The sequence below is a fragment of the Schistocerca serialis genome, chromosome 11 (assembly GCF_023864345.2).
Source record: "Schistocerca serialis cubense isolate TAMUIC-IGC-003099 chromosome 11, iqSchSeri2.2, whole genome shotgun sequence".
NCBI classification, from domain to species: Eukaryota; Metazoa; Arthropoda; class Insecta; order Orthoptera; family Acrididae; genus Schistocerca; species Schistocerca serialis.
In genome coordinates, this window is record NC_064648.1 from 44383548 (window position 1) to 44395877 (window position 12330).

Below are 12330 nucleotides of genomic sequence, written 5' to 3' on the forward strand. Positions count from 1 at the left end.
CTGCAAGTTCGGTTGCCTGAAGCGGTCAAGAACGACACCGGCAGGCATAATCAATTTTCCCATGGAGCTCGCTGTCCTCCCCTCCTCTCATTTAAATGGAGTTACTCCGTACCGAGCAAGAAGCTGTCTGGCAGTTACAAGGAGAGAAATTAACGATTACAACTCATTTCATATCTGGTGCACGATAGACAGATCGAATGATCGAGTAAGAGATAAGTCCAGCATCGAGAATAAAATAATAAAAAAATAAAAAAAATATAGTGATCTCGATGAAACAGAATTGTTTAACAGACAGGTGCCGTTGCTGAAAATACAGTTTTTCCTCAGTCCCAATGCAGTCCATAGTATTAACATTTGTAAGAATAATATTAACAGTTTATCTTGTCCAATTAACTGTTCAGTTACAAATCAAAATATTATTTGTAAACAAAATTATTAAATCGAACAATATCATAACAGAGCGAAATTTAGAACACTACACCAGTTACAGGATTAACAAAAAGTTTGTTTGTAACCGTTGTGTCACAGAAACCAGCCGCCATTTTTAAAACAAGCCTTATACTGGGTCTGAAAAAAACTACACGTACAGAATTTCAGAGTGTTTAGAGAATATAAAAAGGAACACTTTTTTATGTGACGCAAATGTCGCACCTCCACTGACGTTCAGAGGCGGTGTTCAACCTGCTGTGCGATGAATACCCTTTTAGACTCGTTGCGGGCCTCCTACGGGAGGGAGTCGAGTTGTTCGGTGTACCAGACACTGGCAGACACTCCAGGTGAGCTGGTTGCCTGGCAGGCTGAGGCTGCAACCATTATTTGTGAAACACCCACTTGTTTCGAATGTGTTATACAATCATTAGCACCCAGCCGCCACTAGTGTAACACCACTAAAACATCACACAGTCTCTGAACATCACTAGCGTCTAAACCTTCATGGACTACGAGCAGGGTCCACCTGTGACGTTTGTGTCACAAAGCTATGTTCTTTCTCAGTGTTCTCTAAACACAGCAAAATTTTCTGAATGTAGTCTTTTTTACTGCCTGTACAATGAAGGAGACAACAGTACATCGAAATGAAGCAGTTAGATTGTAACAGGTCCAGATGGAGGGTTGCCAAGCAGTCGAAAAACTGACTTTGGAAAGAGCACCAGTGATTACCTTGGGTGGCATGCAAAATCACGTAAGATCCAAAAGTAGATATTCAGAAGCGTATTTGAACCTCATTTCTTAAATAACTGGACAGTCGTCAGCGCATAGCCATAAAGTGGACGGGACCCACTATTAAGCTTACCTACAGTCTTGAAATCATCTTCGTAGAGCATATCGACGTACACAGCTACAGTGTACCAGTTGAAACGATAGTAGGCGTACAGTGTGTCAGCGAGGCTGAAAATTTCTGGTGCCTCTGGCTGCCGCTTCTCGCACAGCGCACTGAAGTCGTCGTGAGAGGACAGGTTCCACGGCTGGTAGGGGAGTAGGCGTTCACTCAACAGCGGCCGCCTGCAACACACAAGCGGAAGGGGTTAAAAGTTAAAAACCAACCGTGTACAGTGTATGCAAGAATGTAACTGTATCCAGAATGGATTTCTACTCAGCGGTGGATGATAACCTTCCTGGCAGATTAAAACTGTGTGGCAGACTGGGACTAAAACCTGGAACCTTTGCATTCTTTAAAGGAAGCATAGAAACACAGCAAACAATCGCAAAGCTATTCGTTTTTTAGTATTCTTGCAAGTTGAGATTTCCCATTTCAGAGCACTCAAGAGAGATACTGGTTTTGACTATTTCTTGCAGAATATCCACTGCGTTCTCTGCTGCTACATCGTTTGAACTGATTTTAAATGTAAATTAGACACATTAAACTGCAGAACTGAAGCGCTTGCTGCAGAATATGTCTTTTCTTTAAAGAAGAATTTCGCATGCATTCCACTTCTCCAGTACCTTTCAGCTAATCCAATGGTTAAGGATAGCGCATTATGATGACTCAAGATATTTCAAATCCATCTTTGCAACTACCAAAAGTATGTGTTTATTCCACAATATGTGTTTTGTTTTACTCATTTAAACCATTGTCAGTTGTGGCTTTTTCATAATGTTTCCGCTTACATCCATAATTGCGCATCCCAGCGTCTGACACTGCTATGTATGATATATTTGGAGCTTGACGTCCAAAAGCACATGTTGCTGACATAAGACTTGACAAAATAACGCACCACTATTGCATACAAATGTTTGTTTACCCAGTTCTGAACCATTCGCTGGGTCTCGCTTCGTGAGTTGTTGGTGTGGGTCTCTCGTTTAACAGTGCAAGTTATCCTACGGCATTTTTGGCCCTAAAACTTGGTCCTAAGGTCAGTGTTCTGCAGACCGATTCGATGCATATGTATCAGGTACATCTCATGACGAGAATGGAACCCTCACAATAGGATATGAGGCAATTTTTTCCTAATTAATCTACGATTGCATTCACTATAGCCCATCAACGATGGAAAGCTTACAAACTGCGTGAGACAATGCGCAACAACCTGTACTCGTTGTAGCATGGTCCTTGGTTATCACTGTTACTTGAGAACAACGTTGTCAATTAAAGCATGAAGCTGCATAGTAATGAGTTTCGTGTGATGTCTGGGTTCGCAGTTTCACCGGAAAGCAATCCCTCCCAAGAGATGTCGTTGGTGCCATGGCGCTAAGACTCTCAAACCGTTTCCATGCGACGTATCCCCGCACGGTGTTCTGCTTTGATGTACAGCACCACACCTACTCCACGTGGCACGCTAGGTCTCAGAATCTGTGCCGTGATTAAATTCATCATTTGCACGCCCCAGAGAGAGGAAGTACGTGCATATTGACAATGGTCTGAATAATCATTATACGGAGTTTTGGTTGGGGAACAATTTCGGGAAAGGGCTGTTTTTAACGTAATGGAACCGTTCATTCCATAAGGCAACCAGAAAATCGATTGAAGTACATGAAGGTGGTGAACATACAGTCTCCATTGAAACAAAGTGTAAAGAAAATCTCGAAACTTCTGGACAATTTGCAATGTACTACACAGCGTTAGTGATACAATACTGACTGCCATATTCAGTTCGGGAGCACGTGCATTGGTACACAAAGTGGCAGATCAACAGAAGACGCAATAAATACTCGCCACGGGGATCTGGAGTGTCGACGAGCGAGGCAGACCACCACAACGGAAGACAGTCGTCAATTTGCGTACAGAGGCAGGGGTCAGTGTGCGGTCCATGGTTTTGGCTAGTAGTGCTGGAGCCATTACTAAAGGTATCATGCGAGTCCAGTAATGAAGTGGAGTGGAGGAATTTAGAGCTGACCTACTATAAATGGTGATACGTGTACTATAGAAGATACACGAAATGGTACCCTGCCTGAACGAGAAGGGCGGTACCAAAGCTCCACCACTGCCGTTGGAACTCTGAGCCCCCTCATGCATCTCCGGTAGTCGACTTCGTGCTGACATCCAACAGACAATAAACACACCGGAGCGTATTAATAAACAAGAGGACATTCTCTGTAGAGGATTCTCAGAGCAAAAGAACATTTTCTGAGAAAGCTCTTCTGAGTAAAACATTCGCAGCCATATTCTCTGACGAGAGTGTTCCATCTCACTACGTGTGCTCCCTGCTGAGTTCTCGGTGTGTGTGGTCTGCCGTGTCCGGCACAGAAATCACGTGCCATGTTAAATTTCATCCAGCTCGCTCAAACAGGCGATGTGTATGGGACCGGCATCAGTGTGTTCTCCCAGAGCTTCACTACGTTTCAATTTACTCATTTTATGTGCGGCAACAAATTATTAAAACGATTACCTACAGTTTACGAAAATGCGTCTTCTAGCGATGTTACCGATAACCCAACATGAGCTAATCTTTTCTATTATAGCAGTCAGGTGAACACATTATGCAAACGAAACCTTAAGATTACATGACTTTTTATCCATCCCAAACTGAAACTCTGTCGGAGAGAGAAATACAGTAGAAGATGAATGGGTAGCTTTGAGAGATGAAATAGTGAAGGCAGCAGAGGATCAAGTAGGTAAAAAGACGAGGGCTAGTAGAAATCCTTGGGTAACAGAAGAGATATTGAATTTAATAGATGAAAGGTGAAAATATAACAATGTAATAAATGAAGCAGTTATAAAGGAATACAAAGGTCTCAAAAATGAGATCGATAAGATAATTTTGGTAAAATACGGCGCACAACGGTCTGCTCGGGTGTTGAAGCACGTAAGCGGCCGCCCGTGTGGTTCGTTACGAGGAACAGATCGCTAGATTTGTAATAAACTAGTTATCAATTTTTCTGATACGCCTAGTTATTTCTAACATCACACAGTATAGGACTTATCCTGTGAGAAGACGTGATGGTGAACATCTGGAAATGTATGTGACACGGTTGTTTGGTGTAGGCCTACACCTAAATGTTCTCGTACATCAGTCTGAAAACTTGGGTAACTAAATAGCAATTAAAATGTTTTAATTTTCACTTCGTCTGGAAGGTCGCCCTCTCTTCTTTTGTGATTTTCTAGAGGGAAGTTTACCTGGCAGATACTCGTAATGTTCTTATTGTCAGACCGATATAAACCTCTACAGTTCCTCTCTTCAGCATTTCGTTGGGATACATATACCTTTTTTTGCTTTCTAAGAAACATGAATTCTGCAGTTACTGCCAAAAAGTCGGTAAAACGCAACCTCAACAGAACTTACCAATATCGAGGATTGCTACAACGTTTTCGGTTGTGAGAAGCTCCTGTAGTTTTAGTCATACCAAATCGGAGAGCGTTCTTTGTTTTGAGCAACATCCCTCGCCCTTTCACTGACAATTGAGCACATTCTCGGGTCGAGTATATTCTCTGACTCGCTTTACTCATACCAACCTGAAAATGTTCTCTCAACATTTCGAGTATGAAGTAAACTCTCCATTATACTGGTACGACCCACAATACTACGACACCACCTCAGCTGTCTTACTTCCACCGTCTTAGTGGTTCTTCGCCGATAATCTCCGACCCTTCCTCCTCCTCTTCATTGTTTTACCACTCACGAAGGAGCATCTTCGCCATTGCCACCGTCAAATGCTCCATTACCATCACTGTCACCTACGCCATCGTCCATTCTCTCTCCAGCAACGTCGCAGCCCCAAAACCGCGGCCCGCCCCACCGCCCGCACCATTGCCAGTGGCAGGAGATCCAACCACATCCGCCGCCATTGTAGCGTCATCAGCACCGTCATAAAGTCCTGTTAGCGGCCCTTATCTTCACCCAACTGGGGCCACCTATTACTCCACAAGCCTCATGCATGCAGTCATAAGACCAAACAAATTAAATAGAGCAGATGAACCCTCACCATTCCAAATAAAACCAAACCAAAAATGATTTCACAAAATTTATGGATAAGAAACCAATTTTTCCTCTCAACTATCGTCTTCTGCATCTACATCTACATACATAATCCGCAAGCCACCGTGCAGTGCGTGGCGGAGGGTACCCCGTTCCACAACCTGTCGTTTCCTTTCCTGTTCCACTTGCTGATAGAACGACGGAGAATGAGCTCTAATTTCTCGTATCTCATCTTCGTGGAGCCTGCCAGAAATTGTATGTTGGTATCTGCCGGATCGTTCTGCAGTCAGCTTCAAACGCCGGTCTTCTAAACTTTCTCAGTAGTATTCTTCGAAATGAATGTCTTCTTCCCTCCAGGAAGCCCCTCCTGAGCTCCCAAAGCATATCTGTAACACTTAGATGCTGATCAGACCTACTGCTAACGAATCTACCTCTTCGCCTCTGAACTGCTTCGATGTCTCCTTTAAATGCGACAGGGCGCGGATCCCAGACACTCGCGCAATACTTAAGAACAAGTCGCACTACCGTCCTACACAGGGTCTCCTTTACAGATGAACCACACTTTCCTAATATTCTCCCAACAGACCGAAGTCGACCATTCGCCTTCCCTACCAGAATCCTCACATGCTTATTTCATTTCACTTCACTTTGCAATGTTATGCCAGATATTTAAAAGAAGTGTCTGTGTCAAGCTAGACACTACGAATGCTGTACTCAAACGTTACGGGTTTGTTTTTGCTATTCACCCACTTTAAATTACGTTTTCCTACAGTAAGGGTCATCTGCCATTCATCACACCAACTAGAAATTTTCTCTATCCCGTCTTGTATCACCATACACTCACTGAACTTCGACACATTAACATACACAAGGACATCAGCAAAACTGCAAACTGCTGCCCACCCTGTCTGCCAAATCATTTATGTATACATAGCACAACAGCGGTGCTGTCACAAATCCCTGGGACACTCCTCGCCATACCCTTGCCTCTGAAGAACACTCGCCATTGAGGACAACGTACTGGGTTCTATTACTTAAGAAGTCTTCGATTCACTCGCTTGTCTGGGAACTTTTTCCATATGTTCGTACCTTCGTTAACTGTCCACAATAGGGGACCGTGTCAAATACTTTCCAGAAATCTAGGAATATGGAATCTGCCTGTTTGACTTGATCCATAGCACTAAGTACATCATCTGGATAAACTGACATAACCAGAGGTTGTCAGGGAGAGCATTAGGGAACGATTGAGAAGAACTGGGAAAGAAATACAGTAGAAGAATAATGGGTAGCTTTGAGAGATGAAATAGTGAAGGCAGCAAAGCATCACGTAGGTAAAAAGACGAGGGCTAGTAGAAATCCCTGGGGGAACAGTAGAGATGTTGAATTTAATAGAAGAAAGGAGAAAATATAAAAATGCAGTAAATGAAGCAGGTGAAAAGGAATACAAACGTCTCAAAAATGAGATCCTCAGGTAGTGCAAAATGGCTAAGCAGGGATGGGTAGAGGACAAATGTACGGATGTAGAGGCATGTATCACTAGGGTAAGATAGATACTGCCTACCAAAAAAAATAGACTTTTGGAGAAAAGAGAACCACTTGCATGAATATCATGAGCTCAGATGGTAACCCAGTCCTAAGCAAAGAAGGGAAAGCAGAAAGGTGGAAGGAGTATATAGAGGGTCTATACAGGGGCGTGTACTTGAGGACAACATTATAGAAATGGAAGAGGATGTAGATGACGGTAAAATGGGAGATGTGAAGAGCTAGACAGAGCACTGAAAGACTTCAAGGCCCCAGGAGTAGACAACATTCCATTAGAACTACTGAGAGAGCCAGTCCTGACAAAACTCTACCATCTGGAGAGCAAGATGTTTGAGACAGGCGAAATACCCTCAGGCTTCAAGAATATAATAATTCCAATCCCAAAGAAAGCAGGCCTTGACAGATGTGAAAATTACCAAACTATCATTTTAATAAGTCACGGCTGCAAAATACTAACATGAATTCTTTCCAGACGAATGGAAAAACTGGTAGAAACTGACGTCGTGGAAGACCAGTTAGGATTCCGTAGAAATGTTGGAACACGTGAGGCCATACTGATCCTACGACTTATCTTAGAAGCTAGATTAAGGAAAGGCAAACCAATGTTTCTAGCATTTCTAGACTTAGAGAAAGCTTTTGACAATGTTGACTGGAATACTGTGCTTCAAATTCTGAAGGTGGCAGGGGTAAAAGACAGGGAGTAAAAGGCTATTTACAATATGGCAGTTATAAGAGTCGAGGGGCATGAAAGGGAAGCAGCGTTTGGGAAGGGAATGTGACACGGATGTAGACTATCGCCGATGTTATTCAATCTCTATATTGTGCAAGCACTAAAAGAATCAAAAGAAAAATTCGGAGTAGGGATTAAAATCCAAGGAGAAGAAATAAAAACTTCGAGATTTACCGATGACATTGTAATTCAGTCAGAGATAGCAAAGGACCTGGAAGAGCAGTTGAACGGAATGGACAGTGTCTTGAAAGGAGGATACAAGATGAACATCGACAAAAGGAAAATTAGGATAATGGAATGTAGTCGAATTAAATCGGATTATACTTAGATTAGGAAATGAGACACTTGAAGTAGTAAATGAGGTTTGTTATTTGGGAAGCAAACTAACTGATGATGGTCGAAGTAGAGAGGATAAAAAATGGCAAGGAAAGCGATTCTGAAGAAGAGAAATTTATTAACATCGAGTATAGATTTAAGTGTCAGGAAGTCGTTTCTGAAAGTATTTGTATGGAGTGTAGCCATGTATGGAAGTGAAACATGGGCGATAAATAGTTTAGACAAGAAGAGAATAGAAGCTTATGAAATGTGGTGCTACAGAAGAATGCTGAAGACTAGATGGGTGATTCACATAACTTATTAGGAGGTAATGTATAGAATTGGGGAGAGGAGTAATTTGTGGCACAGCTTGATTCGAAGAAGGGTTCGGTTGGTAGGACATGTTCTGAGGCATCTAGGGATCACCAATTTAGTCTTACAGGACAGCGAGGAGGGTAAAAATCGTAGAGGGAGACCAACAGAAGAATACACTATGCAGATTCAGAAGGATGGAAGTTGCAGTAGGTGCTGGGAGATGAAGAAGCTTGCACAGGATAGAGTAGCATGGAGGGCTGCATCAAACCAGTCTCCGGACTGTAGACCACAACAACAACAACATCATCTGAGAAAAGGACAAGCTGAGTGTCGCACGAGCGATGCTAACACCGTGCTGATTCGCGCACATGTGCTCCTCAGTCTCGAGAAAGTTGATTATATTAAAACTGAGAATATGTTCAAAGATTCTGCATTAAACAGAAGTTAGGGATATTGGTCCGCAATTTGTTGGATCCGTTCTTTTACTTTCTTTGGAGTCACCTGCATTTTTTGACAGGCACTTGGTTCTTAGCGCTGATCGAAAGATTCGCGGTAAATGCAAGCTAAGTAAGAGGCCAATGACGTAGAGTACTCTTTGTAAAACAAAATTGGGATTCTATCCAGACATGACCACTTATTTATCTTCAACTCTTTCAGTTGTTTCTCTACGGCAGGGATGCTTATTACTATGTCGTCAATACGGGGCTCTGTCAGATGATAAAACGACGGTACGTTTGTGCAATTCTCCTGCGTGAAAGATTTCTTAAATGAGGAATTCTTAACTTTGGCCTTCCTTTTGGTATATTCTAGCGCCAAAGCAGACTGGTCAACGTGTGACTGAATGGAAGCCTTAGATCCGCGTAGCGATTTTGTAAAGGACAACAAGAACTTTTCGGATTCTCCGCCAGATCTTTAGTCAAGGTACAACGATGGTAGCCGCTGTATGCTTCGCGCATGGATCTCTTCACAGACGCACGTCTCTCTACTAATCTTTGTCTGTCGTCATTTGCGCGTCCTATTTTGATCCGAGAATGCAACAGGCTTTTCCCTCAGAATTTTCCGAATTTCGTTATTAAACCACGGTGAGTCTTTTCCGCCATTAGTCCACCTAGTAGGCACATATTTTTCAGGAGCCCGATTTACAGTATGTTTAAACTTTGCCCATAATTCCTCTGTTGCCATAATTCTGGAACTAAATGATTTAAGTTTATTGTCTAAGTGAGATGCTAACAACTATTTATCTCCTCTTTCTAGCAGGAACACTCTCCTAGCCTTCTTGATTGATATATTGACTTTCGTAACCAGTGTCGCTATGATAACATCACGACCACTAATCCCCATCTCTATACTGACGCCTTCGATAAGGTCCTGCCTGTTTGTAGCTACAAGGCCTAAGATACTTCCGCTTCATGCTGGCTGCAGAAGTATGTGCTCACCACAGTTTTCGGAAAATGTGTTCAAATATACTTCACAAGACTATCTGTACCACCTGCAATGAATCCATATCGTCCCAGTCTATACTTGCTAAGTTAAAGTCACTAGCAATTAGTGTTGCACGATCTGGGTATTACCATAAACCTTCTTTGAATGACTCTACATCTGTCTCAGCGAGTCGGTTGGGCGGCAAAGACACCCGACAATTAACATGGTTTCACCTAGACCTGTTTGCGCGGCCAGATAACGGCACTATCACACAATTTTCAACGCCAGTAGAGAGAATATTTTTTGTCGACTGCAATGAACATTTCAACTCCTATGGCGTCTAATCTGTCATTACGATAAACACGCCAAGACTCGCTAAATATGTCAGAGTTTTTTACTTCGGGTTTTAGATAGCTGCCGGGCGGTATGTCCGAGCGGTTCTAGGGGCTTTAGTCTGGAACCGCGCGACCGCCACTGTCGCAGGTTCGAATCCTGCCTCGGGCATGGATGCGTGTGATGTCCTTAGGTTAGTTAGGTTTAAGTAGTTCTAAGTTATAGGGGACTGATGACTTCCGATGTTAAGTCCCATAGTGCACAGAGCCAACTGAACCATTTTTTTAGACAGCTCTCAGTTCCTAGAATAATTTGAGTCTGAGAACTTGTTTGGAGATCGGTAAATTCGTGAACTTTGTTACCAATACTTCGACACCTCATTGATAATATTTTTACAGTTCATCTGTCTTTACTTTGAAAGCGGTCTGATTTCTCTATAGGTGTACCAACTGGCGAGTGTTCATGAGAGTACCTCCAACTACCGCGTAGACTATAACCCCCCCCCCCCCCCCCCCCCCATGTGGACTTTGCGAGTACTCTGCTGCCCAAGTTGCAGCTTCCTTTGTCCCTGTCTAACAATATACTCATATACACTTTTCAAGTCACCTCCCCAACCACTGGTACATTCGTGACCACTGCCTGACAGATTATCCATAATTTTATCCCATCATACCATGTGCAGGTTTCTGTATACAGTGAACGAGTAACCCAGTCACAGCACCGATGACAGATGTAGAGTAGCGAACCAAAAATCCCCACACAATAACCAATGTGGAGTAACAATACTGTTCCTCAAAAACAGCACCAATTAGCTACAACTCATGTTCAGTCACTCTCCATAATACTTTATCCTCAGTGTGAATTTGACCACCCTACTGCCTGTCTCTGTCCGAGCCATCCCATACCACATAATTTCCGTGCTCACACTGCCCGTTGCCTCTCCACAGCTTTACTTCCACATCAGTTCCCATGATGAACTCAACTGTGGACGTCAGTTGATCACCTTCGTTTCAGAAGACCTAGCCCATTTCCGAGACACACTCATCCCAGAGTGACTCCCGTACCAAGCTCTTCAGACGTAACTGCAGAAGTCTTTCATGCAATTGGAAGCCATCACGACTGAGTCTATTTGTCGATCCTAATCCATGTTTCCCACCTCCATAGCTATCCCACAAGAAGCCACCTAATATAATCCAAGAACACGGCCACAAGACGTGGGAAGCCTACTGGGAGCTTACCCATTACCACATAGGAAGCCACCTGGTCACACTCCATGCTGCCACCATATCTCCTACACTACTCCCTTCCACGGCCTCGTATGTAAACCACTCGAGGGACTATTCCGCTTCCCCCTCGCTTGCAACTTACGGTATTTACGCTATATTCTACGGACTGATTTAAGCACACCAACCTGCTACCTTCACTTTGCTGACATCTTCCCTCATGGGTGCTTAGATTTTTTCTTCGTCTATTCAGATGAACATGACACGTGGCCTCTTTTCCTCAACGACTAGATGCCTACTACACGGTATTGGCCTAATTTATCCCGCAAGTAACTTTCATTTTGTTCCGCACAAGATGAGGACTCGCTCAGTTTTTGTGTCAGGTTCCTCGTCATTGTTTCCACAAATTATGAAAACTTTGGACGTATTTGCAACCATCTTCTCTAGTCAAAGCAGTAACGTCGCTCGTTGTGTCTCTTTTCGCGCTATCTGTTACGTAACACGTGGAATCAAAATACTTCGCAAATGACTAGTTTCTGTAACCATCTCTTTCACTATGGTGTCTAACCCGTAGTTCTTTATTCCACATTGAATTAAATGATCCCAGCATATTCTATTGCAGTAATGAATACTTCCACGGAAAAAAGTGAAATGAAAACTAATGAATCATAGCGAGTACGGCAAGGATTTGGGTGCACACTGGTTCATAGCTGACTATCAAGCGTCCCGGCCTGTCCTTGTCTTCTTCCATCTCGTAGTGCTCTACCTGTTTGCTGACGCATTGCGCGTCGTGTACCAATCCGGTTACTTTCGTGTGCAGCATGTCTTTCACACGTTCCACGTCCTTCATCCAACCGTGGAGTTGCTGATCACTGATGTGGTTACCCTGAGACACACAGAAAACAGCTCAAATTCCTCTCATAATATTCACAAGCAGCAGCCTGTCTTAATTTACAGTTACGTGTACCACTAGTAAATAACACTGAAATTACTGCCAGCCCGTGAGTGTAGTACATTCAATTTTGTACACGCATTGAAACATTTACAATCTGGTTACTTTCGTGTGCAGCATTTCTTTCACACGTTCCACGTCCTTCAT

At 43.1% G+C, this 12330-nt stretch overlaps 1 protein-coding gene across 1 annotated transcript in view; it reads right to left on the reverse strand.

Annotated features, from left to right (window-relative positions):
- The window catches only part of LOC126427100 (uncharacterized), a 33098-nt gene extending 21065 nt beyond the window's left edge, over positions 1-12033 (reverse strand). The window contains exons 1-2 of the mRNA XM_050089301.1: positions 11998-12033; positions 1292-1500 (exon numbers count right to left, since the gene is read on the reverse strand). Coding sequence (XP_049945258.1) covers positions 1292-1322 — 31 coding nt within the window. The 5' untranslated portion in view covers positions 1323-1500; positions 11998-12033. The remainder of the gene's footprint in view (positions 1-1291; positions 1501-11997) is intronic.
- Between the last annotated feature and the right edge of the window lie 297 nt (positions 12034-12330).